Source organism: Phoca vitulina, unplaced genomic scaffold (assembly GCF_004348235.1).
Source record: "Phoca vitulina isolate PV1807 unplaced genomic scaffold, GSC_HSeal_1.0 scaffold16, whole genome shotgun sequence".
Taxonomy (NCBI): domain Eukaryota; kingdom Metazoa; phylum Chordata; class Mammalia; order Carnivora; family Phocidae; genus Phoca; species Phoca vitulina.
In genome coordinates, this window is record NW_022589719.1 from 36,485,121 (window position 1) to 36,505,579 (window position 20,459).

General features: G+C 55.7%; 1 protein-coding gene across 3 annotated transcripts in view; it reads right to left on the reverse strand.

The window, feature by feature from the left end:
* KCNQ1 (potassium voltage-gated channel subfamily Q member 1) overlaps nt 1–20,459 on the reverse strand; it is a 323,026-nt gene that overhangs the window by 209,247 nt on the left and 93,320 nt on the right. For all 3 annotated transcript variants that reach the window (XM_032414587.1, XM_032414586.1, XM_032414588.1), the window contains exons 7-10: nt 18,990–19,100; nt 18,146–18,241; nt 15,839–15,961; nt 14,746–14,890 (exon numbers count right to left, since the gene is read on the reverse strand). In XM_032414587.1, the coding sequence (XP_032270478.1) occupies nt 14,746–14,890; nt 15,839–15,961; nt 18,146–18,241; nt 18,990–19,100 (475 nt within the window). The remainder of the gene's footprint in view (nt 1–14,745; nt 14,891–15,838; nt 15,962–18,145; nt 18,242–18,989; nt 19,101–20,459) is intronic.

Sequence of the window (20,459 nt, forward strand, 5' to 3'; positions counted from 1 at the left end):
CCAAGAGAAAGGATATGGCCACATGAAAACGTGTTCGCGAATGTTCACACCGGCATTATTCCTAACAGTCAACAGGTGGAAGCAGCCCAAATGCCTAGTAGCTGATGGATGGATTAAAAAAAAACCCTTGGTATGTCTGAAGAACAGAATATTATTTGGCTGTAAAGTGAAGTGAAGTAGTTTTATGTGTGACAACACGCTGGGTGAATCCTGAAAACATGCCGCTCAGTGGAAGAAGCCAGTCATGAAAGACCACGTATGGTATGACGTCATTTATGTAAAATGCCCAGAACGGGCAAATCCATAGCGGCAGGAAGCCAATGAGTGGTTGCCTAAGGCTTAAGGGGATAGAATGGAGGACTGGGACATGGTGTTCAAAGGGGGCTGGGTTTCCTTTGGGGGTGATGAGAAACGGCTTTGACACTGCGGCAGTTGCACAACTCTGGGAATGTAGTGAGACCGCGGAATCGGACACTTCAAATGGCTGGATTGTACGGTTCACGAATGAGAGCCTAATAGAGCTGTTACCAAGGAGACTATGGGGAAAAATGCTCAGGATCGAGGGTAGGACAAAGAGCTCTCAGACTCGACAGCAAAATACAATCCATATACAGGATACATTGGACTTCATTGAAATGAAAATATTTGCTCTGTGAAGGACCCGGTGAGGAGAAGGACGAGGACAACCCCAGACTGGGTGAGGACATGTATAAATGACATATCTGGCTTAGGACTAGTATCTAGAATAAGTACCGTCTTCTCACAACTCAAGAGTTAGAAACATTCCAATTGGAAAATGGGCAAATGATTGGAACATTTAAGCGAGTAAGAGATACAAGGGGCCGATGTGCGCATGAGAAGATGCTCAGCATCACCAGCCGTCAGGAGGATGCAAACTCGAATCCATGAGATACTGCTACACACCTACGAGAACAGGTGAAATGAAAACCAGGGTCCACACCAGACGCTGGCAGGGGCACGGAGAAACGGGGTCACCCCGACACTGCAGGAGGGGACGTGAAGTCCGTACAGCCATGGGGGAGAAGGGGTTTGCCATTTCTAGAAGACGTACTCAGCAAGTACACCCCTGGGGCCTTATCCCGGAGAAACCACATCACGTTCACACAAAAACCTCTCCATGGGTATTCATGCCAACTTTATCTGTGTATTACTCTTCTGGGGCCACTGTCATAAATTACCGCAAATTCAGCAGCTTAAAATGACGCAAATGGATTCTTTCGCAATTCCGAAGAGTTGTTCCAGAAGTTGGAAGTGAAAGTCCTGGACAGGTGTGATTCCTTGTGGAGGTTCTCGGGGGGGATCCATTTTCCTGCCTTCTCTTTCCTCTGGAATCTGCCTGTTTTCCCTAGCTGGTGGTCCTGATTCACACGCACACCGCGTCTTCTCCCCCTGCTTCCGGTGATACGTCACTGTTCTCTCCTGTCGTCCAATCCCCCTCTGCCTCCCTCCTGCAAGGATATTTATGATGACACTGGACCCCAGGATAATCCAGGATCCCCCCTAGTCTCAATATCCTTAATTTAAGTGTGTATGTGGAGTCTCCTTCACCGTATGAGGCGACAGTCCCCGGTTCTAGGAATCGGGACCTCGATGTTTTGGGGGCTGTTATTCAGCCTACCAGAATTTGTAGTAACTCCAAACTGGGAACTACACAGCTGTCCTCCAGCCGGCGAGCAGTTAAACCAACTGGCGTGTCCACACCACAGAATGCCACTCGGCGATACAAATGAACGAGCTACAGACAGTCTTGAGGGTTACGCTACATCAAAAAAGCCAACTGCAAACACTCAGGTGCTGTGTGATCCATTTATACGCCATTCTTGAAATGACAAAATTATGGCAGTGGAGAGCAGGTGAGTGGTGTCAAGGGATTAAGGGGGGGCAAGAGTGGGAGGGAAGTAGGTGTGGCTACAAAGAGGACACACAGGGACCCCTGACACAGGATGGCCCGATTCTCAGCTGTCTCAATTTGGACTCTGGTTTCCAGTGACGAGACCCCCAGGGCAACTGTGTAAAGGACATGTGGGATCTCTGTGGTCTCTCTTAACGGTTGCATCTGAATGTCTAAAAACACAAAGTTTAATGTTTAAAAATGGGCCAAAGATCCGAATAGACATTTCACCAAAGAAGATACGTAACTGGCCAACAAGCACATGAAAAAATTCTGAGCATCATTCGTCATTAGGGAAGCATGAATCAAAGCCACAGCGAGATACCCACGTGGCTAGAATAAAGACAACAAGCGAAATAGTAATAAGGTTCCGGATAAACAGAAACTCTCGCAGATTGTTGGTGGGAATGTAAAACGGCACATCCACTTCGGAAAACCGCCTAGCAATTCCTCAAGAAGGGAAACACGAAGTCACCACGGGAGCCATCACTCTGCTGGTATGTATCTCCGCAGGACGAAGGGAAGTGCGTGCACACGGCTCGTAACCACGCTTCGTATAATCGCCAGAAGGTGCGAACAACGCAAAGCAGTGCGGGAAAATCCCTCAACTGGTGAGTGGGTGAGCAAAAAATGGGGCTGTCCACACAATGAGTACTTACTTTTCAGCAATAAAAAGGAATGAAATACTTTTAGGTGCTATAATTTGGATGAGCCTCAGAAACATGCTTAAAGCAGCCAGGAAAACAAAGATTCCATTCTCTACGACTGTCTAGAACAGGCACATCCACGGCCTGCTGTGGCTGTAGGAGGGCTGGCTGGTGCCAGGCGCAGGGACAGGGGTGGACTCCATGCGGGCGTGGCGGGCCTTACGGGGGGGTGGGGGTCCAAACCCAGATTGTGGAGATGATGGCAGAAGTCAGTAAGTCTCCTGTAATTACACTGCAAATGGGTGAGTCTTATGGTACATAAATTATACCTCCATGAAGTGGTGTTTTAAAAAACAAGTAAAAAAAAAATGAAGCGTACAGAACTAATTTTCAAATGAGGGACATAACCACACTGAAAGGAGAGAGAAGAGGAAGAGCGGGAGAGAGGAGAAAGTCATTATTGCAAGCACTTTGAGACCACAGTGCTTGATTAAACAACCTTAATCTTGAGTGGGAGGAGGCGGAGAATTACAAACAAGCCAGCAGGTCTGATGTGACGGTGGCAAGGACAAAGCGACGAAGAAAACACGTTAGGTGCGTAGTGAGCAGCGAGTCTGTGCGCCGATGGGGCTGGGAGGCAGTCATCGCACTAGGGACGAAGCAGGCTTGCAGGTAAGGGACGCCCAGTGTGGACAGAGGAGAAGAAGGGACACGGGCGTGTCTGTGCGCACACGGGTATTTGCACGTGCACACCTTTGTGTGTGTTTCCTTAGCTCCGGGCACAGAAGGGCAGAGGAGAAAAGATGCCTAGTAGCAACAGGCACACCCAGTGCCCAGATTTTGGTTTCCAGTAATTTCACCCCCCGTTCAAAAGAACCAGAGCTCCTTGGAGAATTGGCAGACTCTGGGGCTGGAGCAGAGCGTGTATGAAATAAGACTGAATCTTGTTTTACCAGAACATAAAGAAATGCTAAAAAACAAACAACCAGAAAAATGTGAGCATGTCACAAGGACACAGAAGCCAGCCAAATCTGGGACAATTTGATTAGCGAAATAATGAAGGACAGTAAGAATTATCATACAAAAATCCATGATCCCATGCATACAGATAATAAGTCAACAGAAGTAAATAAATGGGGGAGAAGGAAAGTTTTTCCCACAGTACAAAGTTGAGATATTTTCCCTTGGAATACCATTCTCACTGGACCGATTTTAGTGGAAGAGTGCTAGCGCTGGAAAAGCATCGTTTTGCAATCACCCTCATAAAGCCCGGTTCCAGAAAGCCTCTAAATCCAGAAGACATTTTTTTAATAAGCAACAGGATATGTTCATGGCTTTAGATTATTTCCCCCAGTTGCTTATCGGCTGCAAAGCAATGTAGAATGACTGACTCTTTGATGGGTGATTAAAGCTATATCACCAGTGAGGGGTGGGGAGCATCATGTGCCTCAGGGTGGGTCCCCCCAAGAAGGACACCCTGTCACTGATGGGACATTCCAGCTGGGAAGGCACAACCCAAATCCAACCACAAGGAAACATCCAGCAAAACCCCCAAGAAATGGCAGGACTGTCACCCTCAGAAACTTGAATGTCATTAGAGGCCGAGACTGGGCATGTTCCAGAGTAAAGAGGGCCAGAGAGCTGGTCCCCTGGGCCCCCGGACTAGACACTGCCCCAGAGGGAGAAGTATGTGAAAGGTTTAGCCGTGTCCACTGGCAACATTGGGACGAGGACGGTCGAGGAGGTGAAGGGACCGGATCCACGTCTGCAGGCGGAGGCTGTTCTGAAGTGTGCCGTTGCTTTAAAAGGGGGTCCCTTTATTTTTAGGAAATACCCAGCAAAAGGTTTAGGGGCACAGGTCCATGGGGCATGTGACTTATGTGGCAATGGCTTAGCAACCAGCTACGTGATTGTACATATTGAAAGGGAGACGCACGGTAAATGATGTGGGGGCAAACTATTAACCATCAGCAAACTGCAGATTAAAGAGCATGTGAATGTTTTAGATCTCATTCCTATTCTTGCTGTTTTTCTGTAGCTCAAAATCATGTCCAAATAAACAGTTAAAAAAACCCCAAACCTCCAAAAGCTCTCAGGTGTCCTTTCAGCCTAGTGGTCTTCAACTGGGAGCAGTGCCCCACCCCCAGGATGCTTAGCAATATCTAGAGACGTTCTGCTTGTTGGTGTCCCACGGTGCACACGGCAGCCCCTCTGCAAAGCCTGATCTGACCCCAAATGTCAGCAGGGCCGCCGGGGAGAAGCGCTGCTTCCCTCCTCTGCGTCCCCTCCATGGACGGCTGGCGGGGGTGCCAGGAAGGGGAGCCCCGCCTGTAGAAGGGCGAGGCCAGGCAGCACCCACTGATGGTTAATGCACCTGTTCCTGTGTTAAGGGCTGAACCAAGTCCCTGAGGCTCAGAGTTCGGAGGGCTCCGCCCCAGCATCTCCGTATGTGATATTTGGAGAAGGAGCCTCGAAGGACGTTAGGTTCCAATGAGGCTGTGAGTGAGGCTCCTACTTCAATACAGCTGGTGTCTCTATCAAAGCAGGAAACATGGACAGAGAGAGAGAGAGAGATGCCAGGGATGCATAGATACCCAAGAAAGACTCTGTGAGGAGAGGCGAGAAGGTGGCCCTCCGCCAGCCCAGGGCTGAGCAGCCCTAGCCACACCTTGATCCGGTCTTTCCGCCTCCGGGACGGCGACAGAAACTTCTGTGGCTTAAGCCACGCAGTTATGCAGCCTCCAGCAAACTAATGCATCCCAGCAATTAGCACAGAGAAACGAAAGGACTTGTACGTGGGGTTCGAGGGAGGTTTCTGGAAGACTGGCCCAAACCCGAAGCAAAGGAGATTTCTGGCGGTGGGAAAGGTTGTGGCTCGTGCCCACCGTGGGGGATGAAGGGGAGACTGAAAATCTCAGGGCAGCCTTGGAGGGAGTCTCACCGTGTGGACTGAAGGGGAAAGGCAAGAAAGCAGGCGTGACGAGGCCATGTGCTGGGACGGCACTGACCAGCCCCTGTTACAGCCAGAGCATGGGGAGAACCAGAATAAACCCTAGACTACTCACTCGGGTTCCAGAGGGGAAGGTGACCAAGCAAACAAGGAACAAAGGACCTACCGAAGCCTACACATCATACCCAGCTGCAGAGTTCATGGTGTGAAGATTATAAAGCAATACAATTTTAAGAAACTGTAAAAGAAAAACCAGCCCCAAGATATGTGGTGTGAGGATATGTGGTGTGATATGAGGTGGAGAGTGGGCTGTAGGGCAGGGGAGGAGGCCAGAGGCACGCACAGGCCCAGGGTCCTCACTTGCTTGGTCAACACCACAGTCCTGGGCGCGGCCCTGCTAGGATCCCCATTTTGTGGGTCCAGAAACTGAGGCCCAGAGAAGGCAGTAGCCAGCTCAGAGTCACACAGGAGAGAATCGCAGAGCTTCCTGGCTGTCAGGTTGTGCTCAGAACCACCCCACAAATCTGCCACTCGACCTCTAAAGACAAAATTGTAAAGGAACAAGGATTTAATTTTCCTGTTTCAGAATCTGGCAGAATTTGGTGTTAGATTTTTAAAACAGTAACAACAGCTAGGGAAGGTGGGACAGATCTGAACGATGCCATGAATGCACACGCGTGTGCGTGCTTGTGTGTGTGATCCGTCACAATGTAGGTTTTATCTGTGTATACAAATGAAAGTCTGTGTTTTGCAGATAGAGAATATATCTTAACTTAGGCCTGCGGAACATTTACAAAAGCAATGCTTTCATGTTTGTACTTGGACACAGAGAAAATCTTTACTGGAAAAATGCAACTATTTCAAAGGCCGTATCTTCTCCCTATAAGCCTGTTAAATTAGAAACTGCAACAGAGATAAAAAATGTTCTGCTTAAAAAGTGAGAAAACATTTCTTCAGATGAAAGAGAAAGTCAAAACATAAACACGATCAAGAAAGCAAAGACAAGGAACGTATTTCACAGCAAGATCTACGCCTCAGCTAACCCTGCACCAGAGGAAAACATCTGACTTCTAAAACTTGCAGAAGAGAGACTTTAAATCAACCCACTCTTACTCTTCATTAAGTTTTTTAAAAAGTGAATTGATCTGAGAGAGGGAATGAATAGATATAAAAGCCCGAGTTGGGGAAACAGAAAACAAAAAAGCAAAAAGGTAGTTCTTGAATAAGAAAGCAAGTATATAATAAAATAAGATAAACTGGATCAACCTCTCATGAGATTGGGGGGGGGGGGGGGGGGATAGCAAAACCGTGAAAGCTGAAAGCTCAGGCAGGAAACAAAGGGCTGACCAAGCCAGAAGAACATAAAATCACTAGAAGTAACTTTGTTGCTACCAAATGGCAACATAATTGCAACCCTCGAAGATTAAATAGCAATGAATACATTACCCCAAGAGAGGCAGCACATTGATTTAGAACAAATTAGCATAAAGCAGACTAAAAAGAGATTAAAGATCTCCTTTAACACATGCACCAGCCCAGATGGTTTTACAACTCTGCTGTGCGGTTGAGCCTCAGAGAAGGTGATTTCAGCGTTCTTTTCAGGCTGTCCCCGGACACATCGGCGGGGCTCCCTTTCCTCCCACACTGTATCTGCACACACATGCTGCCCGATCTCCTCCTCTTCTGAGCCCGAGGTGTGGGCCGTCACGGATGCACATAGGACACTCCCCTGAAGCTGAGCTCCACTCAGGGATGCTGGTGGTTTGCCATCTTTTGCTATTTAACAACTGCAGAAATCAGTCCCCTGACCATGGGTCATTTTGCAAATGTGCAACGTGAGTGCAGAATACATTTCTGGAAGGCTGGAAGGGCATGTGCATCTTGAATTTTCATGCGAACTGCCTTGTGTGTCTCCACAGCGCCTGCATCCATGTATCCTCCCAGCATCCGTGGCTGAGCTTAGGCTTTCCAAGCACACCGGCCCACGGGCGACTATCCGTCAGAGAAGTCAAGCCCCCATGGCTTTAATTTACATTTCTGCGATCCTAACTGAGGTTATCAGCATCTGTTCATCTGTAAGAAGCTCAGTATCTCCTTTTTCTACAACTGTATTTATATCTTTTATCCTTTTGTCTTCAGGACTTACAGAGTTTCCCGACAGCCTGATGAAATTAGCCCTATGTGTATGATATCAACAGTGACTATTTTCCCCAGATTATCATTTAAAAAAATCATTTGGGTATTTTTCTTTTTTAATTTTTATTTATTTGAGACAGAGAGAGAGCACAAGCAGGGGAACAGGCAGAGGGAGAAGCAGGCTCCCCGCTGAGCAGGGAGCCCGATGCGGGACTCGATCCCAGGACCCCGGGATCATGACCTGAGCCAAAGGCAGACGCTTAACCGACTGAGCCACCCAGGTGCCCCCATTTGGGTATTTTTTGCTATGCAAAATATTTTTATGTTTTTTTTTTCATCAAGGCATAATGGACATATAACAAACTACCCATGTTTAAAGTATACGATTTTGATAACTTTGGACACATGAAACCATCGGCACAATCAGGATCATGAGCATACCCCTCACCCGCCGGGTCTCTCTGTGGCCTTCTGGGCTCCCCCCAACCAGATCTCCATGCCCACACATCCCAGGACAGCCGCTCGGCCTGCCCTCATTCTAGACCAGTCTGCGATTCCGAGAGTTTCATACAAATAGAATAAGGCACTCTGAACTCTCTTTTTCCCTTTCCTTTTCTTTCTTTCTTTCCTCTTTTTAATTAATTTATTTTTTTGCCTGGCTTCTTTCGCTCATCATAATTATTCTGCTATTTATCCAGGCTGTTTTGTGTGCTCGTGGCTCATTCTTTGCTACTTCTGAGTAGTGGTATATCATCGTGTGGGTGTACCACGATTTAAAAAACATTTTGTCGGATGTTGATGGGCATTAGCAACGTTTCCAGTTTCCATGAAACGGCTATGTACAAATTCCATGAAACCATGTCCGTATGTGTGTCTGTTCTCATTCCTCCTGGACACATATTGAGGAATAGAATGGCTGGATGACACGGCAGGTGCGCATACAACATTTTCAGAAAGTCCCAGACTGATCTCCACAGCGGCACCATCTGCTGTCCCCCTGGGTGTGCACGAGGGCACACCCAGATGGTAGCATCTTCCCCGGGCCAGTCACCACACTTGGTAAAATGATCTTAATTTTAGCCAATACAGTAATTGTGTAGTAACAACTCATTTTATTTCATTTGACAGAGAGAGCACAAGCAGGGGATGGGGCAGGCAGAGGGAGAGTGAGAAGCAGGCTCCCCGTGAGCAGGGAGCCCAATGCGGGGCTCGATCCCAGGACCCTGAGATCATGACCCAAGCCAAAGGCAGACGCTTAACAACTGAGCCACCCAGGCGCCCCTCATTGTGGTTTTAATTTGCATCTCCCTAATAACTAATGATATCAAATATATTCTCTTGTGCTTATCCATTTCTCTCTTTTTCTTTTTAAAGATTTTATTCACTTATTTGAGAGAGGGAGAGAGTGAGCAAGAGAGCACAAGTGGGCATGGAGGGGGGGGGGGGGGCAGAGGGAGAAGCAGGCTCCCTGCTGAGCAGGGAGCCTGACATGGGACTGAATCCCAGGACCCTGGGATCATGACCCGAGCCAAAGGCAGATGCTTCACTGACTGAGCCACCCAGGCGCCCGTTTCTCTTCTTTGATGAGTGTCTGTTTAAATCTTTTGCCTGTTTTTATTTGTTTTTGTCTTATTACTCAGCCATAAGCATCCCTCTCATATTCTGGACACAAATCCTTTATCAGATGGATGATTTGAAAATATTTTCTCCCCGTCTGGGCTTTATCTTTTCATCCTCTTAATACTGTCTTTCAAAGAGAGGTTTTTAATTTTGAAAAGTCCAAATGGTTGGTTCTTATCATATCTCATGCTGCTGCTGTCATGTTTGAGAAGCTTAGCTCTCAAAGTCACAGAGATTTTCTCCTGCATCTTCTTCTGTAACTTTTAGGTTTCTATTTCCATGATAAATTTTGAGCTGATTCTTGTGTATGATGTAAGACATAGCTCTAAGTTCATTGTTTGGCAGACGGATGCTCTAGCTGTTCCCGTGCTATTTGTTGAAACTGCTATCCTTTCTCCTTTCTGCACTTCGGTCAGAAGTCACCTGTCCCTACGCGTGTAGGTTTATCTGGACTCTATTCTGTTTATCATTCTATTCACTTATCTCTATGCTCATGCTAGTCCTCCAACTTTGTTCATTTTTAAAACGTTGTTTTGGAACTTCAGGGTCACTTCCATGCAAATTTCAGAACCAGCTCATTAGTTTCCACAAAATGCCCGTGGGATTCTGATGGCTATAACACACTGAGTTCAGAGATGAATGTTGAGGCTGGTGGTCTGGGAGCACGGCGCACCTCTCCCCGGACCTGGGGATTCTGTGACGCCTTCCTACAATGTTTTATGTTCACATCTTTCGTCAGATTGCCCTCTGAGTATTTCATGTTTTTAATGTTACAGTAAGTGGTATTTTTAAAATAATTTTAGAGAGAGTGAGCATGAACGGAGGGGTAGCAACAGAGGGAGAGGGAGAAGCAGGCTCCCCGCTGAACAGGGTATTTTTAAAATTTCGATGTCAGATTATTTGTTGCCAGAACGTGAGGTAGAATTGATGTTTGTGTGTGGCCCTGGCTCCACTCACACGCTCGTTCCGTGGTCATCTTGCCCATGCGCCAGGGAACCACGCCACCTGCCAACGGAGAAGGCTTTACCTCTTCCTTTCCAACCTGGACGTCTGCAATGTCTTTTTCTCGACTGTTCCACTGGCTAGAACCTCCAGGTTCATGCAGACTGGAAGTGATAAGAGCAGTGTGTCCTTGTCCCTGTTGTATCCCTGATCTCAGGGGGAGAGTAGCCCGTCTTTCTTCGTGAAGCATCCTAGCTGAAGTTTATGTGTTGATAGGCTTACTGCACGGAGCAAGCTCCTTAGTATTTTCTACCTGTGGAGAGCTCTTGTAACAAAAGGCTGACCCGGACCCCGGTGCTGGTGCCAGGAGGGGCCCAGGTCAGACAGACCTGGAGTCACAGAAGCCCTGCTCTGGTCCCCTGTGGTCAGTGCTGGGCCTCGTCCTCGGGGTCCCCAGGGACAGTCCCCAGAGTAAGCAGGGGCACATGGCAGACACGCTCCTGGGCCTCCCCGCAGGCCTTGTGACTCAGAATCTCCGGGGGCAGCCTCTGAAATTCGCCTGCTGGTTCGAGGGAGCCCCAGGCAGTTCCAACCAGGAGCGTCATGGCCTGGCCCTCTGCCGGCAGGGAGCTCACGGCCTCCCTTGACGGGGACACTCTCTCTGTCACCAACACGAGGACTTTTGTTTCCAGCAATAACCTGATGCTGTCAAAACCCTCTCTCAACAGACTCCCGAACAAGCTCGCCGAAACGACAAATGTCTTCTATGGGCTCGGCCGAGGGCATCCCTCAGGGCCACCGCGCAGACCACGTGCATGGGTGGTCCCGGGCATCCGCTCACCCGAGGAGCCACAGTGTGGACTGGACGAAGAGCCGGGCGGGGCACCAGCATGAGGCCAGAAGTGGGGACCGAGACTCCACCTGCGCACGTGGGCCTCCGGCGAGGCCGAACGAACAGCGAGCAGACTCGAATCACAGAAACAACGCCAAGCGGGAACCAAGCCGCCGACCCAGGTGGGGCAGACACCGAGGAGAGAAAACCAATCTGTGCTGGCCTTGTCTGTGGACTACAGGTGAAGTCTCCTCTTGCTGCGTGGGGACAGGCTTGTTCCCACGAGAGATCGGGCCTGTATTGACACCGCGTGGTTGTCTTGAAGATCCCACACCACAAACGTTCTGAAGGGGTTCACTGCATCACCCCATCCAAGGGACAAGGTCTCCAGGGCAACATCCCCTCAACAGGGCCCACAGGATCCCCAAATAAAGATCCCCACTGACCACAGGGAAACCAGCCATCATGGGAAGGAGTTGCCGAAGCCACCGTGAACAGAGGTAGACTCTCCAAGAACCGTGGACGATGATGCCATGGCATGGATGATGATGTCGTGGCACAGATGACGTCGTGGCACGGATGGTGACATCATGGCATGGATGACGATGCTGTGACACAGATGATGATGTCATGACACGGTGATGTGGTGACACAGATGATGACATTGTGACACAGATGGTGACATCATGGCCCGGTGATGACATCATGACACGGATGGTGATGTCGTGGCACGGATGGTGACGTCATGACACGGATGATGATGTGCTGACACGGATGATGACATCACGGCACGGATGATGACATCATGACACAGATGGTGACGTCATGGCCCGGTGATGACGTCATGGCACGGGTGATGACGTGGTGACACGAACGATGACGTCGTGGCCCAGATGATGACATGGTGACACGAACGATGACGTCATGGCATGGATGATGACATTAGCACGTTCAAGTGACTGATTAATTCCAAGTTGTACACTATGAGGAAGAGACAAGCTGCGAAGACTGAGCAAATCAGGCCCTCACACAAGGATGCACAGAAGTGGAAAAATGAGAGGTCCTTGAAATTAAAACCCCAGCAGGTGGACTAACCAGTGGGTCAGACACGTCGGAACAGTCAGCAAACTGAGAAGAAGCTGCCAAGAAGGCAGCTGGGAGATGGAGCAGGAAAATATTAGAGACAGTCAAGGAGGACAGACCGAGATGGCTGAGTCAGTTTCCAGGGCAGATCAGAGCCATTAGGGCAGGTGATAATTTCTGACAGGTTTGTGCTAATGTCCACACTGGATGAAAGACACGAACCCTCAGATTCAGGGATCACAGAGGACGGCAGGACAGAGAGCAACCCCCCACCTTGCTCCACTGCAGTGATACGCCCCGGCAGTGGAGTCCAAAGGAAGGCACTGGGAGCCCCCAGAGGGGGACAGGTCACCTCCTCAGGGTGGCCAAGGAGCTGGACAACACGCAGAAACCGGACCCTGCAGCACATCTGCTGAGCGTTTGGAGGGAATACATATCTCAACCTGTCACCTCTTCCTCAACTAGACTGTCACCCAACAGCAAGGGCAAAATACGACGATGTCAGACAAACAAAAACCGAGTTGACCGATGACAGACCTTCCCTGAAGAGACCGCTGTAGGACCTTCAGGAAGAAGGACATTAAACCCAAACTCTGAAGCAGAAACCCAGCAAATCTCTTGGTAAATGTAAGCAAGGCTCGACTCTATGCAAGTGACTGATCCAGAGGATGGTTTAAAAAGGTCAAACCCAAACACAGGGCGATGGCAACATGGGTAAGGGGCGCAGGGTGGGATCTGGGGCGGTGGCCCGGAGATGGCTGCCAGCCGAGGGGAGGGAGAGAGGCGAGGCCTGGCGGGTGCGGCCGGGGGCACAGCGCCAGCTCTAGACGGTGCCCCACAAATTAGGCTCATGAGCGCCGGACTCTTCTGTGAACCGCGAGCAGGAACAGCAAGCCCCCCTGCGGGCCGGGCTCCTGAACGCAGACCCCAGTGACCAGAACAAGGTGAGCAGCGGGGCGCTGGAACCTGCAGAAGGATGGGAGCCTGGAGGGCAGGGCTCCTGATGTCCACCCTGCCTGCTGCCACCACAGGTCCTCCTGCGGCCAGTGAGGGCCTTTTCCATGAACACAGGAGACCTGCCCGGGCTCTCGAGGCCATGAATGTGGGTGGGCAGCCCTTCTGAGGACCCTAGGTGTCACAGGACAGAAGCCCAGAGACGCCGTGGGCTCCAGACATGGAGAGAAACCACGGAGGTGGGGGGCCGTGCACAGGCCAGCGCCGGGAAGGGGAGGGCACCTGCCTCACACGCCCCTTGGCGCACCTGAATCGCGCACGCGGGCCAGGCTCCGGTGCAAGGCCTGGATCCGGCCGGGGGTGGAATTCATCCCGGCTGCTCGCGCCCTGCTGTGTCGGGGCCGGGACTGCGGGCCATCCAGTGACGGCATCTGCCCGGGATGAGGCCCCTCCTCCCCCGCCAGGGCCCTGGAGAGCCTCAGCCACCACCACCCCCAGGCTGGGGCCACGCGGGGCCCCCCGGGGCCAGGCCAACAGCTCAGGCTCCAGCAACGCTGCGGCCCCGGGCTGGGCTGACTTATCGTGTCGGCGGGAAAGCAAAACTCCTCCATGCAAAAGCATTCCACAAAGGAAGCCTGACTTCCCTGCTCTCGTGCCTCATTACCATTCCGCAGGCATCCCCGGGCACTTAATAACAGCAAACAGTCTGAATGCAGCTCCCCGCATTCAGCAAACAGCCAGAGATGCTTCTCCCCAGGCCCGACCTGCCCATTAGCATTTGCGGAGAGCCCCCATCTGCATCGCGACAATGGTCCTGCCCCTGGATCCGGAGTTGGGGGGGGTGGGCATTTGTTGGCACAATTGTCCCTTGTGCCCACTCCAGGGGGCGGGCGGGGCGCACATCCCGGGGGCTCACCAGCGAAGTGGCCAGATTCAGGCCAGAGCGGAATCCCGACCGCACGGGATGGGGCCGCGGTGGCCCAGTGCCCAGCGGGGTGGGCGCCCTGGCCCGGTCCACAGGCAGCCCCGAGGCACAGGGAGCGGCCGCAGCCCCTTTCCGGAACACTTTCCGCCCTGCTGCCAGGGGACTGGGACCACATGCAGGGGGATGCATCAGGGGTCAGCCGCCTGAGAACCAAGCACTTGGCGGGCTGGGCGCCCATAAGCACAAAGCGTCAGGAACAATGTGAGCCTGTCCCTCTTTGCCACAGTCGAGACAGTGACACTGTCCCTACAGCGGCCAGTAAGCTGGCACGCTCTTGTGGGTGCCGGGAAGATGTCCCAGAAGGGAGAGACAGACACAGAAGTGCTGGAAGAACAAAGACCCACGGCGTCGAGGACAGGGACGAGTGTGGGTGCACAGAGCTGGCTCTGGATGCCCCGTCCATGCTCTGCCAGGAACGGGGGGGCCAACACACATGGGCTGCCTCCGTTCTGCCAGACACGGGGCGCCAGCCACACGGCACGACCGAGGCGGGGCCTGGCACCCAGCCCCCCAGAGCATGGAACAGAGCAAGGGGAAGGGTCCCTCCAGGGTGGGGTCCTGCCTCCTCAGAGGGACCTGCTTTTGCGCCGTGGTGGGGAGGGCAGGACGTTGCCGGGCAGACGCCAGGTCGGCGGGAGCCGAGTGTCCGTCCCCATCCCCTCGCCCGGGGCGAAGGCTTCTCACCAGAGCTGTCACAGTTCTCCACGGAGAAGTGGTCCGGCCTCCGCGCCTCTGAGACAGGCTCGCACGTGATGTGGGGCACTGTGAGCATCTTCTCTCCGGGATTCACCCCGTTGTCCTTGTCTAGTTTGAACTTCTTTCTCTTTACCTAAAACGACAAGCAGTAAGCCAGCAGTTCCCGGGCGTCTGCTAGCCCCAGAACCCCCTGGCAGCCCCCGCTGGGCACCTGCCAGGGAACCAGGCCTCAGGGGCCAAGCGCGGCCGGTGGCACGCAGACGGGGAGGGCCGCGGCACTGCGGGGCTGCCGGGGGTCCTGCGGGGGGCTCGGCACGGGCGCTGCCTGGGAGCTCGGGCTGAGGGGCGGGCAGGCAGGTAGCCGGCAAACAGGTAAACATCCCAGAGTGCACCGGGGCACATGCCGACAAGGGCCGCCAGGAGGGACAGCGTGTGGTGGGGGCGGCCCGGCGGCCAGCCCGGGGCCAGCAAAGGCCTCTCTGAGGAGGCAATGTGGAGGCGATGGGGAGTCTGGGAGGGTGTTCGGCACAGGGAACAGAGGGTGCAGGGGCTCTGGGGGCAACGGGCTCCCCGGAGAGCTGGGCACCCCCAAGCAGGTGTGGACATGGGCGCCACCCTCATTCACCACACCAGCCAGTCACGACATCCTTGCCCAAAGCCTGCCCAAACCCCCTGCACCACAACCTTAAGGCCCTCTTTCTGGAGCTGGGGTGCCACCTCTGCCCCGACTGACACCCACCGTGCCCAGCACAGAGAGCCTGACATCAGGGCCCTCTCGAAAGCCTTCTCTCCCACCGCCGGCCAGAACCCGGCCGATCCTGCACCCTGGGGCTCCTCCTCCGGGCCCCCCACGGCCCTGGCCTTGCAGCACCAGTCGCACATGCCACGGAGCCATGGGGACCCTGGGGCGGCGGTGCCCGGCACACCCGTCTCCCCCCCATCCCGGGGCCAGAGTGGTGTTGCTGCCCTGACGGGAGCTCGGCTGACCCCAGGGTCAAACCCTGGCCAGGAGCCGTGGCCCCCAAGGCCTCCCCACCCGCTAATGAGGGACCCTGTCCGGGCGGCAGGTGGGGGCTGTTACCATGACAGACTTCTTGGGCTTGGGGCTGGGGGGCAGCAGCACATGGCTCCGAGCGGGCTTGCGCACGTAGATCTTCCAGGTGGAGGACTCGGGGTTCTCGGCCGCGTAGCATCTCCAGGCCGTCTGAACCAGCACAAGGGAGAGGCGGTCAGCTGCCGAGCTGCCCAACGGCCTCCCACAGGAGCTGCAGCTCCCCGATCCTGCCCGCACCCCGTCCTGCAGGCCAGCCCCCACCTCCCAGGGCCGTCCCTGCACCAGGCAGCCCACAGCCCCACACGCTGGCTGGGACTCGCAGCTCGACACCACGGAGGCTTCGTCTGTGACCCCAGCGCACTTGCCGCCACCTCCCCTAGCCTGGTCCCTTCGCAGATGCAAAGACACCTGTCGGCTGCCTCTCCTGGGCCACGCACGGCGGGTGCAGGGACGGGCACAAAAACAGGACGCCCTGGGCCTGCGGGCACCAGGCAGGAGGGGTGGCGGAGCAAGACCCCTCCCAGAGGCCCAGATGTGGGGTCCCAGTGCCTGGGCGCCGTCTGCAGTCATGGGGAGTCTCTGGACATCACGCAGGTGAGGAGGGCCTTGGGCCCACATTCTAGAAAGACGCCCGTGGTGGCCACCGTGCAGGGATGACCTGGAGGAGGGGACGCCACCGCAGGGGATCCGAGGGGTGGACACACCGTGTCTGGGTGGACAGTGAGGGGCAGGAGGGGTGCCAGGAGCCTCAGATAGGAACGCATCCTGGGGGCCTTGTCATTGCTGGCCGCGGGGCTGCAGGGTTCCCGGGCGGCCGTGACACCACCCGCAATGGGGACCTGGACAAACATGGCAGCCCTCATGCCGCCCACGAGAAAGGCCACAGGCCTGGCCCCTCCGAGGCCCATGCGCCACCTCCACGTCCCACCTTCCCCAGCGGCAGGCACGTGTCCTGCCCACGAATGTATCGCCAGCCACTGCGTACTTCCCGCCTCCCCAGGGCCCCCACCCTCCAGCGGCAGGCATGTCTGCACCCCCTTGAATGCACCACCCGAGTGCGGCCTTCGCGGGGGGGGGTCGCCCCCAAGGCACAAGGCTCAGCAAGGAATCCGCAGCGCCCCCCTCCCACCGGCAGTCTGCCCACAGCAGCCTGGGCTGGTTTGACGGCCTGATTTATGGTCTCCCCGAAAGGAGAAGGCTGTGGGGCCGTAAAGCCAGGCCTGAGGGGGCCCAGCCCCTCGGCTTTATGGCCCCTGCTATTTCCTTCCCGTTCAGGTACTCGGTCCAGGCACCAGACGGTGGGTTCCGGAAGGGCTTCAGAGGGCAAGGGGGAGCCCGTGCTGAGCTGTAGCTTCCTGTGCCTGATGGCTGGCGTTCCCCACGGGGTCCTGCCCAGGGCAGAGGGTGCAGGCGACAAGGCCGTGGGGGTGACCCAGGCCATCCCCGGGAGACATCCAGTGCTGGGTACAGCTGCCCCACTGGGCAGAGTCCCACATCCACGGCGGGACACGGACCACGCCTGTGCCCTGGGCCTGCTCATCCCCACTCCTCCGCCCCAGGCCGTCTGGGACCCGGTTTTCAAATATGGTTTTCTGCCTGAGTCTGTGTTTACGTTAAAAGGACCAGCCATCCTCTGGTGTGTTCCCAGAGCCCTGGGTCACAGAGCAGAGCTGAGTGTCCAGGGGCTCGGGGCCCCAACTTCCCCCACTGTTCCTAGGCTCTGTCTCCTCCAGTGCCCAGCAGCCCCGGGGTCCCCATCGGGCACTGAGGGGCCCCGGAATCCAGGGTGGGGCCATGCCACTGGTTCTCCAGTCCCACTGCTGTCACTGGGGAGTCCGAGCCTGTGGGGTGCCGGGGATACCCAGAAGGTGCCCACAGTGCATGAGCAGGGTCCCAGCCCCCCCGGGGGAAGGCCATACTGGGACCCTTCCCTTTTCCCTCCCAGACCTGCTCCAGTGCAGGGGGGGCGGGTGGCCATGGAAGGAGGACGAGGAGCAAGACACCAAGGCTGGTCGCTGTGGCTGGGAGGGGAGAGGCCCATGGAAAGACCCCCCAGGTCTGCGGCACAACCTTGTCCCCTGGCCTGCCCCGCAGGACACGACCTTCCGCAGGGCCCTCCAGGGAGGGAGCTGGGCGCCCTGTTCCCATGTCCACCCTGTCAGCACGGCCCACGTTTCCAGAAGGCACGGCAGTGGGTGCGGGTCTGCACCTCCGCTCCAGAGGGACCCGCATGGAACATCATGGCCAAAAGCAGTTCTGGAATCTCTGAACGGACACCAGCTGGTGTTCGCCCACAGACGCGAGGCCGGACGTGACAATGGCGGGCGCCATCACCTGGATGAGCGAGGCTGCCGCCGGGATCTGCCTGTTGAAGTGCTTCTGTCTCTGCTTCTGCTGGACCTTCAGGGCAAAGCCGGAGCCGAGAATCCCCTGGGAAGGAGCAGAAACCAGGGCTTGTGTCCACACGGGCAGCCACCGCCTGGCCTTGGGGACAGGATGGGTGCCGGGGGGACAGGACGGGTGCCAGGGGGACAGGGTGGGTGCCGGGTCGCCGGCTCGGGCAGAAGGTAGCCCCCTGTGAGAGGGTCTGTGGCTGCGCCCCTGGGATTGCCAATGGGATGGACGTGAGCAGCTTCTCAGGGAGGGAGCTCTCCATCCGCAGAGGGGATCAATCGTACACATACGCAGACACACACACACGTGCACACCCTGCATACACTTACATGACACATACATGACACACAACACGTGTGTGACACACACGGAATCCATACATGTGTCCGTAGTGAGTGACGGGTCACATATGCCCACAGCGTACACGGACACACGGACACACGTGCCCACGTGCACACACGGGGAACTAGAAGGCGTAACCCTCACGGTCCATGATTTTTGGGGAGGGCACAGGTCAAGACCCGGCCCAGGTCTCAGCAGGTGCGCGGACCCTGCCTCCGCCACCACGGGGCAGCTGCGGCTGGGGCCTCCCTGCGACCCCTCGGGGTGCATCCCCCGGCCCGCACCCCGCTGTCTGCTACCCAAGACCTCCACTGGCCGCCGCCCACACCTGCTGCAAAGGACGCTCTGGGGGCAGGGAGGGCGGGGCACCTCTGTGAGCCGGCCCCCTGCCGGGGGACCCCTGCCGGGGAGTGCACGCATGCGCCCGGCACGGAGCACCTACCGCTGGGAGCGCGAAGAAGGAGATGGCGAACACAGAGAAGCAGGAGGCGATGGTCTTCCCGACCCATGTCTGGGGCACCTTGTCCCCGTAGCCGATGGTGGTGACCGTGACCTGTGAGGGGACGAGGGCAGGGCTCAGGCCTGGAAGCTCGGGATGGACAACCGTCCAGCCCGAACCCGCCGCTCCGCCGACACGGAGCTCCCGCCTGGCGGACGGTCGTGGTGCCGTACAAGGAGCAAGGCCCTGGGTGTGCACAGGGGCTGGGCACCAAGGCGGGGCTCCCAGCTCCACCGCCTGCCCTGCCCCGTAGCAGTCCCGCCACCCGGGCCACCAACATCACCGCACGGCGGTCCCCAGGAGGCCGGAAGCTCCCACCAAGGCTGGTCCTCGACCAAGAGGACAGGGATGACGCGCCACTTCCTGATGCCACCCCGGGCACCAGATGTCTCAGTCACCCTTCTTCCGAGAGAACCAGATGCAGCCCAAGCCTTCTTCTCGGTGGCGGAGCCAACCATCGGAGCTTGTGGTGGGACCACGGGTGCAGGGGCTGCCCTGCCCCAGGCTCCCGTCCTGCTTGCATCTGAGGTTTGCTGCCTGGGGCCTCCAGCCTGAGCCTGAACGTGACATCCTGCAGGATTCGAGGGCCCAGCCTGGCTGAGCCGGTCACTCGGCCCCGACGCCCTCAGCCCACACCTGCCTGGCTCTGGGCCCTGGGGCTGCCCGTGGGCTTTGCAGGCGTCGGCTCTGAGCCTGGCCAGACTCACACATCTTGTGGGCACATGCTCACACCTGCACACCAGGGCATCAGGCACAGTGGCCCAGAGAGTCCACGTGGCTTCCTGCCTTTGGAGGTCAGCCTGGCCAGCACCTGCCCGCCCTGTGGTCACGCGGGTCCTGTTCTAAGCAGCCCAGCTTCTCTCCTCCAGAGCCTCCAGCCCAGGCCAGGTGAGAACAGCCGCCAGCAGGCCCGGGAAGGTCTGCACGGAGCCTTCCCTCGATCCCCTGTCCCGAGGAGCCAGTGCAGGGAACGGGGGATGCAGAGCCAGGGCCTGGGGGGCCTACAGAACAGACTCCAACAGAAGGCAAGGCCCAGACAGGACGTGTTGAGGTCTGCGGCAGCGACTGCCAGTCCGACCCGGGACCCCGGTGGGTGCACCCCACCAGCCACAGAGCACGGAGGGCGGGAGAGACCCAGCGGCCACAGCCAGGCAGGGACACACGTGACCACTCGGAGCTGCGGGAACCATAGGGGAGGAGGCAGGCACACCAACGAGCCTGTCAGCACACAGGTAAGTCCGGGCAAGCACTCAGCTTCTAGCACCGGGGACAGCCAGGGCTGGCCACTGCTGAGCCCACGGCAGCCTAACCACGGCAGCCTGACCACGTGTCCTGCTTGGGGTCCCGGGACTTCTACAACATCACTGTCCGTGGGGAACACACATTCCTCCCCACACACACACACACGGAGCA